This window comes from Telopea speciosissima, chromosome 2 (assembly GCF_018873765.1).
Source record: "Telopea speciosissima isolate NSW1024214 ecotype Mountain lineage chromosome 2, Tspe_v1, whole genome shotgun sequence".
Lineage (NCBI taxonomy): Eukaryota > Viridiplantae > Streptophyta > Magnoliopsida > Proteales > Proteaceae > Telopea > Telopea speciosissima.
The window spans coordinates 1471448-1483085 of NC_057917.1; the positions used below are offsets into that span (position 1 = coordinate 1471448).

General features: G+C 38.4%; 1 protein-coding gene across 1 annotated transcript; it reads left to right on the forward strand.

The window, feature by feature from the left end:
* The first annotated feature begins 2016 nt into the window (after positions 1-2016).
* LOC122651293 (chalcone synthase-like) lies at positions 2017-4150 on the forward strand. Its single transcript, XM_043844628.1, has 2 exons — positions 2017-3005; positions 4140-4150. Coding segments are annotated over exons 1-2 (981 nt in total). The 5' UTR covers positions 2017-2025; the 3' UTR covers positions 4141-4150.
* Positions 4151-11638: the final 7488 nt, after the last annotated feature.

Consider the following 11638-nt stretch of genomic DNA (forward strand, 5'->3'; position numbering starts at 1 on the left):
CAACATCACCACTTTTTCCATAATACTCTCCACCCATATCAGATCTGACAGACTTGATCTTTCTGGAATAGAAAACTTCCACCTCAGCCTTAAAGATTTTAAAAGCATCCAGGGCACTTGACTTATCACTAAGCAGAAAAACATACCCATAACGCGATAAGTCATCAATGAAGGTGATAAAATACTGTTGGTTCCCAAGTATTGGAGTTGGAAAGGGTCCACAAATGTCTGTGTGGATAAGGTCCAAAACTCCATCACACCAGGAAACATCCTTCTTCCTGGAAATAGTCATCTTCCCCTTGATGCAGTCAACACATGTGCTCATGTCCTTAAAGTCAAGTTTATCCAGTATTCCTTCTTCCACTAGCCTGTCCATTCTCTTCCTAGCAATGTGACCAAGCCTTCTATGCCAGAGCATTGAGGACTTCTCATTAAACTGAGGGCGTTTCACTCCAATATTCATAACCATAGAAGAAGCTAAATTTAGTCTATAGAGACCCTCAGACACATAACCACATCCAATAGCGACAGAATCATAAAGTAATGTGAAGCCATTCTTATTGAAATTAACAAAATATCCATCCATAGTCAATCTAGAAACTGAAACCAAATTCCTCCTCATTGAGGGACTGAAAATTACATTCTTCAAATCAATAAAATGTTCAGAATTCAAAAACAGTCTAATAGTTCCTATAGCTTCCACATCCACTTGCGCTCCGTTTCCCACGAACACGCTCGCCTCACCCTTGCTTGGCACCCTCCTGTTTAGAAACCCCTGCAAGGAATGAGTGACGTGAACAGATGAGACTAATCGGGCGATAGAGAGTCGGATAACAGTGTTATTAATTAAGGAAGCTAGATGACATGGGTCTTAATTCAACACCCAAGGCCCTCGGACCAGGGAACTCAATATTTTCAATAACATGACCATGGTGCAAAAAAAAATTTGGCTGCCGCCCCCAATTGTAGGTGTCAATTTGGAATAATCCCCTTCCCCTATGGAATCATAGGTGTCAGTATTTTTCAAAATACCTTTTAGGATTCCAAGTTAGCGCCTATGATTGGGGCAGCAGGAACATGGCTGCAACCCGGGCAGCAGCCAAAAAAATGTACCAAGTGCGTACTGAGTACGAGAAGAGAGGAGCAAGTAGATAACGTGGAGGAAGATATGGTTACGGTGACAGGACTAGAGCAATGGCTAGAGACATTCGATTCTTACTCAACATCTATGTAAGAAAAGGACAATTATCAGGTGTTGGATGAAGACCATATAAGCATTCTATACATACGTGCAAGTAAGCATGTATGTTCACCTATCCTAACTCCTGACCATCTGATCTTGACATGAAATGTCATGAATTTCTTACCAAAATATGTCATGAATTTTCATAATATAAGTTAACAAAATAAAAGGAAATAGTTAGAGGAATCCATCCTCTATTAGTAATAAGGCACATGGCACAAATACCAACCACAGGATTAGGTGATACCCTGCCAGCTATCTACGGCTGCCCTGCCCTACTACACTCCTAGTAAAGACCATAGTCGTGACGACACTGTTATTTTACTCCCATAAATAGCCCTCCACCTACCCTCCATACTCCTATATATAAGTGTCCACCACACACCATTCTTCTCCAAGCAAACATTTGTTCGTTCAATTGTCATCTCAACTGCAACACAAATCCTTATAAGCTTCTTCACTGCCAGATGAAAATGGTGACCGTCGACGCCATCCACAAAGCCCAGAGAGCTGAAGGCCCCGCCACGGTGATGGCTATCAGCACTGCAACTCCACCCAACTGCATCGAACAAAGCACTTACCCGGACTTCTACTTCCGAGTCACCAACAGCGAGCACATGACTGAACTAAAGGAGAAGTTACAGCGTCTTTGTAAGTAATCTAATCTAATTAACTAAAAACTAACGTATAATATCTCTCCCCTCCCTCCCTATTTATACTTTTTGATTGTTGGGTTTTGTAATTAATTAATTCTTGCTTGGTGGAACGTAGGCGACAAGTCCATGATCAAGAAGCGCTACACGTACTTGACCGAGGAGTTCCTCAAGGAGAACCCAAAGTTCTGTGCTTTCATGGCGCCTTCATTTGATGCCAGGCAAGACATATTGATTGTTGAGGTACCAAAGCTGGGGAAAGAAGCAGCAGATGTGGCCATCAAAGAGTGGGGACAGGACAAGTCCAAGATCACCCACTTGATCTTCTGCACCACCAGTGGTGTCGACATGCCCGGAGCAGACTACCAACTCACCAAACTCCTTGGTCTCCGACCCTCTGTGAAGCGAGTCATGATGTACAACCAAGGATGCTTTGCAGGTGGTACGGTCCTTCGCCTGGCCAAGGACCTTGCAGAGAACAATAAAGGTGCACGTGTCCTTATAGTGTGCTCTGAGATCCATGCTGTGTCCTTCCGTGGCCCAAGCGAGACTCACCTTGACAGTCTTGTGGGTCAATCTCTTTTCGGAGATGGAGCAGCTGCAGTGATAGTTGGGGCTGACCCAATTCCTGGTGTTGAGAAGTCCTTGTTCGAGCTGGTCTCGGCTTCCCAAACCATCCTCCCTGACAGTGGAGATGCCATTGCTGGGCATCTCAGAGAGGTTGGTCTCGTCATCCAACTTCTTAAAGAGGTTCCCTACATCATCTCCGACAACATTGAGAAGATCCTTGTTGAGGCATTTGAGCCACTGGGTATCTCTGATTGGAACTCAATTTTCTGGATCCCTCACCCTGGTGGACGGGCCATTCTAGACCAGATTGAGGCCAAGCTCTCCCTTAAACCGGAAAAGCTACGAGCAGCACGACACATCCTTAGCGAGTATGGTAACATGAGTAACCCATCTGTGTTTTTCATATTGGATGAGATGAGGAAGATGTCGACCGAAGTGGGGTTGAAGACCACCGGTGAAGGGCTTGAGTGGGGTGTTCTTGCTGCGTTCGGACCCGGTCTGACCGTTGAGACTGTAGTGCTCCACAGCATGGCTGCCTAGTGATATTAATTCACTCTAGTAAAATAAATTGAACGATGGTTCACACTATGCATGCATGTTTGAGTTTGGTCTTTAATTGTAATTTACTACTGTTCGATCATATGTTATCTCTTTCATTTTAACTATGAATGGAAAGGTTTTCTGTATTGTATGTAATAATATTGTCAACTATTATTATGTTCCCTTGTTTAGAGCCTTTTTGTTTGGATATGATATTGATATGTTTAAGTGGAAATTTCTTGTATATATTTCCATCTCTATAATGTATACATAATTAGTTTTACCAAAGCTGACTAAGGGTGTCAATCGATCGGTTCAGTCTAGCTTTATTTGGTTAAAATTGATTTTGCTCTAATATCGGGTAAAAACGAAACCAAACCATTAAGTTGAAGTTTAATTTCGGTTACAAAATCTACTATTTCTATTGTCACTGCCAGGACGAAGAAGCAGGGGAGGTTATCTTCCGGTGGACGTGCCAATTAATTGGGATCAATCACAATCTAGGGCTGTGGAAAATCTAAGGTTGTGTTTGGTTGCATAAATTTGTGGCATCGATTTCTGTAGAATCGTAATTCTGATATCAAAAAACCCATCTGTTACATTTTGAGGTGAACCAAAGCAGAAGCATGTGAACCTATGGAATCAAGTTTTTATACTAAAAGGTGACTCGATGAAGAATTCACCTACATAGGTGTTTTCTAATTATGCTACAACAAATCTGGCTTTTTGCGACAGAAATTTTCAGTCCTAAAATTAATTTTCATAGTAAATAATACATTTAAAGTGGAAATTTTCCGTTTCCGTCGCACGTCCGTCGGAGAGACTCCCGTCATAACTATATGCGACGGAAAAATGTCTAGCGTCGGTTTTGTATTTTTTGCGATGGTAATAAAATTCCGTACTTAAAATAAAGTATATACGACGGAATAAAAAAACCGTCGCTTAAACTATATATTATATATGACAATTAAAAAATACCGTCATTTAAAATAAAGCGTACACAACTCATTCATTGCTTACACTTGTGTCTATTCGACGGAAATAAAATTACATCGTAAATAAATATAACATTTAAAAAAATAATATTTTCATTTACAAAATAAATTTCTGTAAATACATCTACAATTCAAAAGGGGAGAAAAAACGTCATCCCATAAATTCAAGAATGTACAACTTACATTTCAATAAATGGCAAATACAATGTTTTTTCAAGAATAGAATACTATATATTACACAACATCCTAAATGTATCAATACTCATAGTTACAACTCATTTGGTTCAATTTCATTAAGCTTACCAGGTCTAATTGGCTCCAGAAATATATCGTCCTTACAATAAAAAAACCAATGAATAACAGTTCTTAGATGAAGGTATCTTCTTAGTACAAACTAAAATTATCAGCTTAGAAGAATCAGAGAAGAGGGTCCTCACCATATGGTCCAAAGAAAGAAATACTTGTTGCAGTTGAGATTCAAAATTCTTGGAGCTTGTAGAGCTGTCTAAAAGCCATAAAATTCATCAGGTTATAATTCTAATAGGAAAATAGGACTACTGACATGTAATCATTTGATGCCAAAAGGGATACAAGAAATGGGAAGACTATACCTCCGGGTTATTGGCAAGTTAGTGCATATAAGGATGATAATTCTCTCAAAATCCTGCTTCGATTCAGCAGCTTCCTATGAGATGTTTACAGCCAACATGATATTGATAAATTCCAATAGAAACTTCCTATTCTCTGTGAAATGTTTACAACCAACATGAGAATGGGAAGTTCCGACTTGGTAGCTCTCAATCACCTAAGAAAAACGTATTGATGAGCAGCATTTAATTTTAAATAGAATTAGAATTTTTCATTTGAGGTACTCATATAAAAAGGGCTATTCTATCTGGACTCAACTTTGTCGGGGTACTCTAAGCAGAAGTTTCCTACAAACTCCTCTTGTGCTTACTGTGGGTGTTCTGAAACAGGAAGTGATCGAAGATGCCTAATGTTAAGCGCATTGAGATCTCTGGTTAAGATCAATACATAAATTTAAAAAAAAAAAACTAATATACATAATAAACAAAATACATTAAGTACTTCACGACATAGACATGAACATCATATCGTCAGGCCAAGCTTAAGAATGGAACTATAACTTCTACCCTATGCAACCTTGATTGTAAGCGAGATGTGACAGTTTGTTGTTAGGGTAGAGACCAGCTTCATATATAACCTTAACCCCACTAACCCATCATAGTCAGGAAATCTTGGATAAGATCCTTGAATATACCCACAGTATTTTAAACCCAGATTGGAGAGATTTACCTTACGTTTGGATTTCCTTATTGAAGCAAAGTTTAAAATCTAATGTGTGTGCATTAATGTTTGTTGCGTAGAGTTTTAATGGATGTGAATATCAATATGTGTTTTTCTTAGATGTTATAGTTGCATTGAACTTTGGATGCAAGCATTTAGGTAATTATTTATCAATTTATATATTTATATTTCCATTTTTTGCTCCTGTCTTTTTCAAATCTAAATGATTAAAATCCTTTTTTTTTTTTTTTTTTTTTTTTTTTTAATTTTTCCATTCTCTAAATATTTGACCATATCTTTTACCGTCACTAAAAAATTTTGAACCATTTTAAGCATGTCATACTGAACAAAGGATATTTTTGTCGGTCTCATTTTAACTAACTATATTATTGATTAGGTTTTTCAAGTTTTTGACCCGGGAAAACCTTGATTTTCCAACAATGGTTACAGTGACATTTTATATAATGCCTTTAAGGTGAATTATTATTGTCATAAACACATGTTATTTTTTTAAACGTCACAAAGCATCTATTCTACATTGTGGACAGAAGATACATCCATTTCGATTGTTGGATAGAAAGGACATAGTTTAAATTAGCCACATGTCAAATTGTAAATTCTAATTCAATGAAATACCCCCATTTGTATTGACACACATCTCGTGTATGTCCATATATGCATACCAGTACTCCAAACAATACTGTGCACTCTCCTATCTCTAAGTGGAACTAATGGTGTAGATAAATAAAAAATAATGGATGACTCAGATTTAACTTGTGATTTTTGGAAATATCACCTTTCCATTATTATGTAGATAGCTACTTTATTTTAAATGGGTAAAGTTGTTTGTAACCTCTTTTATCTAACACTATCTCTCTCTTTTATGCAAATTGGAGTTAAGGACAAAATGAGTAATTTTACTTTTAGGCTCAGTCGATTCATGCAGCTTGACTTAGAGAAACGGCTCAACTCAAGCCAAAGCCACAAAAATATGATGACCTAACTAAAATCTCATCGACTTCTCCTACCCTTGGGTTCTGTAACAATAGAAATGGCGTCCTTTCTCTGCTGCTCCAACTTCCTCCCTTCCCTCCCTCCGCCCTCTTTTTCTCTCTCCCCCAGTTCTCTCCATCTCTCTCTCTCTCTCTCTCTCTATGAGCATAAAAATGAGACAAATTTGCAAGGACTCTATAGCTTTGTATACAGGGTTGTGGCATCCAACAATAGAGCTGCTCGTCGCAACTCCAGAGAAGATTGGAAAGTTTAAAGGCGAGCCTAGATCTGCATCACAAGAGTTTTAATTTCTTTTTATGTTTTGCTCCCTTTTTTCCTCTTTGTTGTAGAAGTTTTGTTTTGTTATGCAAGTGGGAATGAGATCTCTTCTCTTCTGTACTGCTGTTGAATTTGAAATACCTTCCATCCCTGTAAAATCCTACATCCTTAAATTACGAATATTTTTAAGATCTGTTGTGTATAACGAACAGCTACACAAGAAATATCAATGGAAACGTTCCAATTGAGAGTCTATATTGAAATTGTAGAGATTATTGTGGTAAAGTCACTTTCTGGGCTCTTGTTATATTGAATTTTTTTTTTCTCCATGTCACTTTCAACCTTCCGGTCTAGCAGGCTTAGATGGTTTCTCAGTGCTCTCCCTGATGTCAATTCTTGTTGAAACAAAATCGATCCCTACCGATGGATGGACGAATTTTCTTGTGAAAACTAACTGAACTACGAGAGGGGCTGTTGCGGCCAGCGGGGAGTGGGGAGACAAAAAGAGATAGGGCGGAGGAGGGGCGGTCACCTTCGAGACCAAGCTCTGATTTGAATATTTACAATTTTTTTTTTTTTTTTTTTTCGTTGCGCTGTTTAACTGAAACATGAAGCCGAATCGACAAGGAAGACGAACTATAGAATGTTTAACCATGATGAGCTGTCAGTGGGGGTTAGGGAACAAAGGGTGGGGGTTGAAAATTTGAAACGAAATGGAGGGTTATTTTGGAAATAAAATTTTTCATTTGGTCTTCATAACAAGTCGGCTGAAGCTTGAGTGGGGAGAAATTAACTTAACGTGAATTTACCATATCTATCCTTTCAGAATATAAATAATGCTAAAGGGCAACTAAAGTAAAGTTACAAAATCTGTTTGCAACCTTCTTGGTTACAAACAGACGCACCCATTTTAAATATTTTAAATTAGGAAAGTAGTTTTTTGGCCAGGAGTGTGGCCTACGCCAATCACTCCCATGTGTCTATTTCTCTCTTCCTCAAAACAAGAGGATAGAGGTATCTTTTCATATGAAAATGAGAGAGATAGGCTCATTTATGGGAGTGCTGGAGTGGGCCACACTATCGGACATAATTCTTTTTCTCTTTAAATTACATGTAAATTAAATTCCAAACAAATACTAAATAATCTTATAATGACATTTTATATTATATTTTACTTTCAACAAACAAAAATTGGAAAAAAAAAATTTAACTCAAATAGATTTTTTTCCATATAAAATTTTCCAAGTAAAATTCTCACAAGCAATGTTCCACATAGAAAATGAAACTTTATTTTAAATTGAAATGGAATAAATGGAAACTTATTATCATTACAAAGGCAAATATGATCATTGATGGATACACCAAATCAAACTCAATTGTTCCATAAATTTTATTTTATTTTTTTGTAAAAAAGCTAGACTAATTTCACGTATGTGAAATGGTTATGTGGAAAGTCCGGCCCATCTACACAATTCTTACTCAACATCTATGCAAGAAAAGGGCAACTATGTTAATAAATAGGGAAAATTCGTCTATTTCATAAACCTCTCCTGTATTGTAAAAGATTCTTACAAACGTATCCCTATCATTATCATTAGTTTGAGATATCATCATCAAAATATTTATTAAATATCCATATTATCCTTAATAAAGGTGCTTTTACATCTTTACCTTCAATGAATTTTGAAACACCATCGACACAAAAGGGAATGAAATTCCCGAAGAAGAAGAAGACTGCCATCGTTATTCCCATCGCGCAGATTAGAATCACCTCTCCACGTAACTCTCTGATCACTAGGATGGTACCCAGACCTCTGAGCTTCAAAGAAGAGAATGCTTTTATTCAAAGCCTGACTAGAGTCATGCTCAGCAGCAAGAGCACAAGGAAGCCAAACAAGTAGTACTTGCAGAACAGCAGAAGTGTAGGAGCCATGGAAGTGAGTCTCAGAAATCTCACGAAGTAATCGATACGCAATAATTTCAACTTTCAAATATAAAGAGCAAAACCCAAATGTAGAAGCAACCTGATCTGCTTAGTAAATAAACAAAAAAAAAAAAAAATAAGAAGACAAATCTGCTATATAAAAAAAAAACAACTAAATGGGAAAGGCATTTATATAGGTCCCAAGAAAAACCTATTTGTCTCTTCAAAAGTCCAACAGTGGTAGATTGATTATGAACAATGGCAATGTTTGTCTGGTTTATCAGCTAAATTTCTTCTAAACCTACTGAGAAAGAAGTGGAACAGTGTTTTTAGGAGAGAAACAAGGGTTTGAAGGTGGAGAAATGTGATCAAAGTGAGGACCATCTTGCCTGTCGATAAAGACCATTTTGAGTCCCCCAGTGAACTTCGGTGGGTTCAAGGTTTCTAAACTGAAGCAAGTTCTCTGCTTGAACCGACACCTCGATATCTGTTACAGATTGCGGAGGCTTCGTTTTGGGCATAATCTGGATGTAGAAAGCATTGGACCGTTAACAATGTGTTTCTTTCAATTACACATGATTTGATCTGTCTAGCATTTGATCAAATTTTTTGGTAAATCAGTTTCTATTGTCAGGATTTTTTGCAACTACCATCTCCTCTTCCATCTTCTTCTTCGTGTTTATTTTTTGGCTTTTGGTATTAGGATTCAATTTTCTTCGGGTTTCAAAAAGAAGAAACAGAGATGGTGAGGAAAGGGACAGGGAAACCATGAGAGGAGAGAGATTCGGGAAAATCAGAAAAGAAAAAGGGGTGTGAAGAGAGAATTATTTTGGGTTGAAAGCCCCCAGGGGTTCGGTTTTCTTCTCAGGGAAAGCTTGAAGAGTGGATCGATCTTCTTTCTCCGATTTTCGTTCCATTTCCCAGATCTCACTCTACCTGGTTCTTGCGACCACCAAAACCACCATCACAAGACATTCGCCGGAATCTTCCTTAGCCGCCGGCCACTGTTATGGCCGCCATCAGAGACGGTACCCTTAAATGGGTTTTTCCTATTCTGTTTCACGATTTGGGAAGGAGAGAGAATATTTCTTTTAATTAAAAAGAGGTTTTTTCTTTAACTATTAAGAAAGGGTAAAATTGTTTTTTTTTTTCAAAACTAACAGTTAGCACTTAAATAAATTAATTTCCAGGATTGGTAAACATAATAGATTCAAACAGATATTGGGTGAAGACGACCATATATTCATTCTATACATACGTGCAAGTAAGCATGTTTCCTGAATCAGTGCTCAAGAACCCTAGAATTGATCCTCAGTTCCAAAACTTTTTGGGGTTCTTGAGTGTGAATCAGCTGTGTCGAATTGGTGGAAATTGGATAGGTCACGGCCGATTCACCGATCCAATTCTCAATACTTAAAACCCTGGTCAGAAGCTGGAGCAGTTCCTTGGCAGCGAGAGCAAGTACATCCTGTTGCTTTCCTCTCCAATTTGGAAGAAAAAGAGAGGAGAAGCTACTGGCCTTGTTGCACATGCACTCAGTGCTCGCCAGAGAGAATGTGTGTGTGTGCGCGTAAGAGTGAGTTTATATGTTCTCCGTAGTTGCAGACTTGCAGCTATGTCACAAGCAAAAGGTCAGAACAAGAATGAAAACGAGAACGCATAATATATTAAAATCTCATTCTAAAATAGGCCTTATTCTTGGACCCATTCCGGTATTTGAGAACGGGAATGCTTATCAAACCATTTTTCGATTTTAGAATATACTCTTAATTCGGTGTGCATTCTTGGAATGCATCCCTAGAATGCGTATCAAACACAGCTTTAGTATTAGTCAGAGGTCTACCCCAAAACAAAAAATATTACTCAGATGTAAAATATTGGTTTTCCAGTGCCTCGAACAGAGGCTTTATGAATAATGACATGACCGATTCAATTATCAGCATCACCCCGCAGGTGCTGCTACGATAATGTTTCAATGGCATCATGGCAAAATTCCCAATCAATCTTTGAGGCAGCAGACTTGGTGAGATGGGTCACAGGGTAATCAAAGTGGGAGTAACAAAGGACGGTAAGGAGAGGCATGGATTCCTTCTCGACAACGCATTTGGGGTAGGTGGAAGTGTTGTAGAGACAATTGAGGAGTATTGAAACGTCATGGCCATCAGGGTCGAGGGTCTGTATCATGTTCTCAAAGTTTTTAAGTGTCTCGGTTGGAGAGCTTAGAGAGGAATTGGTATTCGCTACTTCAGTTCAATCATGCGAAGTGGGAATAGTGAGAGGAAGAGGAGGATCTCGATGCTGGTAATGATGCTGCTGTGATCAGACTTAGGTTTTTGAGGTCTGGAAGCTCGTGAGCTCATCGCGATGGCCATGCTATACACACGCACATAGAGAGATACATAAGAAAAAGGAAAACGCAACAAATTTGTACGAGTGTCTGTAGGTAGAGACACAGAGAGAGACAAAGAAGACTGTCGATGTCAAGCTCAGGAATGGTGACTTAAAACTCGAGCTGGAAACAAGAACGTGGAATGGGAAAAAAGCCCATTCCAGAATGGGCTGCACTCCTGCACTCTTGGCCACATTCCAAGAATTTGAGAATGGAATGCTTACCAACCAGCTTTATTTACTTTCCAGAACACATTGGCATCGTAGTCAGCTGCTGCTTGGTGGAAATTGGAGAACTCACCTGCTCACTCTTTGATGCTGTCGACGGTTGTAAATCTACAGCTGGTGCCCTCGAGGATCCACCAGTTGCTGTCCCGTGTATCATTATGGAATGGAACTGTTTGCAGAACCTCCAATTTAAACTTTTTCTTAGTAAAGACAGTGACCAAGCCATTAAGAGGAGATTACAATCAAGTATTGATGTCACACTTGAGTAGAAGAAGTGAAAAACACTGTGACCTTATAATATGCACATTCCTTTCTTATTGAATAAGCTTTGATATGCAGTAGGGTATATTCCAACAAGAAACCCACCAAGGTTGTAAACACAATGATACTCCAAAATGACCACTCCCCATGGGTACAGATGAGAGTGTCATGAGAAGATTTGTTAGGAGACCGAATGTCAATTGAAGCATTTGCACTAATAAAATGATGGACAGGATGCAGTGGCCTCATCATAAAT

What these genes read in the sequence shown, in the direction of transcription:
- LOC122651293 (XM_043844628.1), top strand. Translation starts at nt 2,026, where the DNA reads ATGATCAAGAAGCGCTACACGTACTTGACCGAGGAGTTCCTCAAGGAG.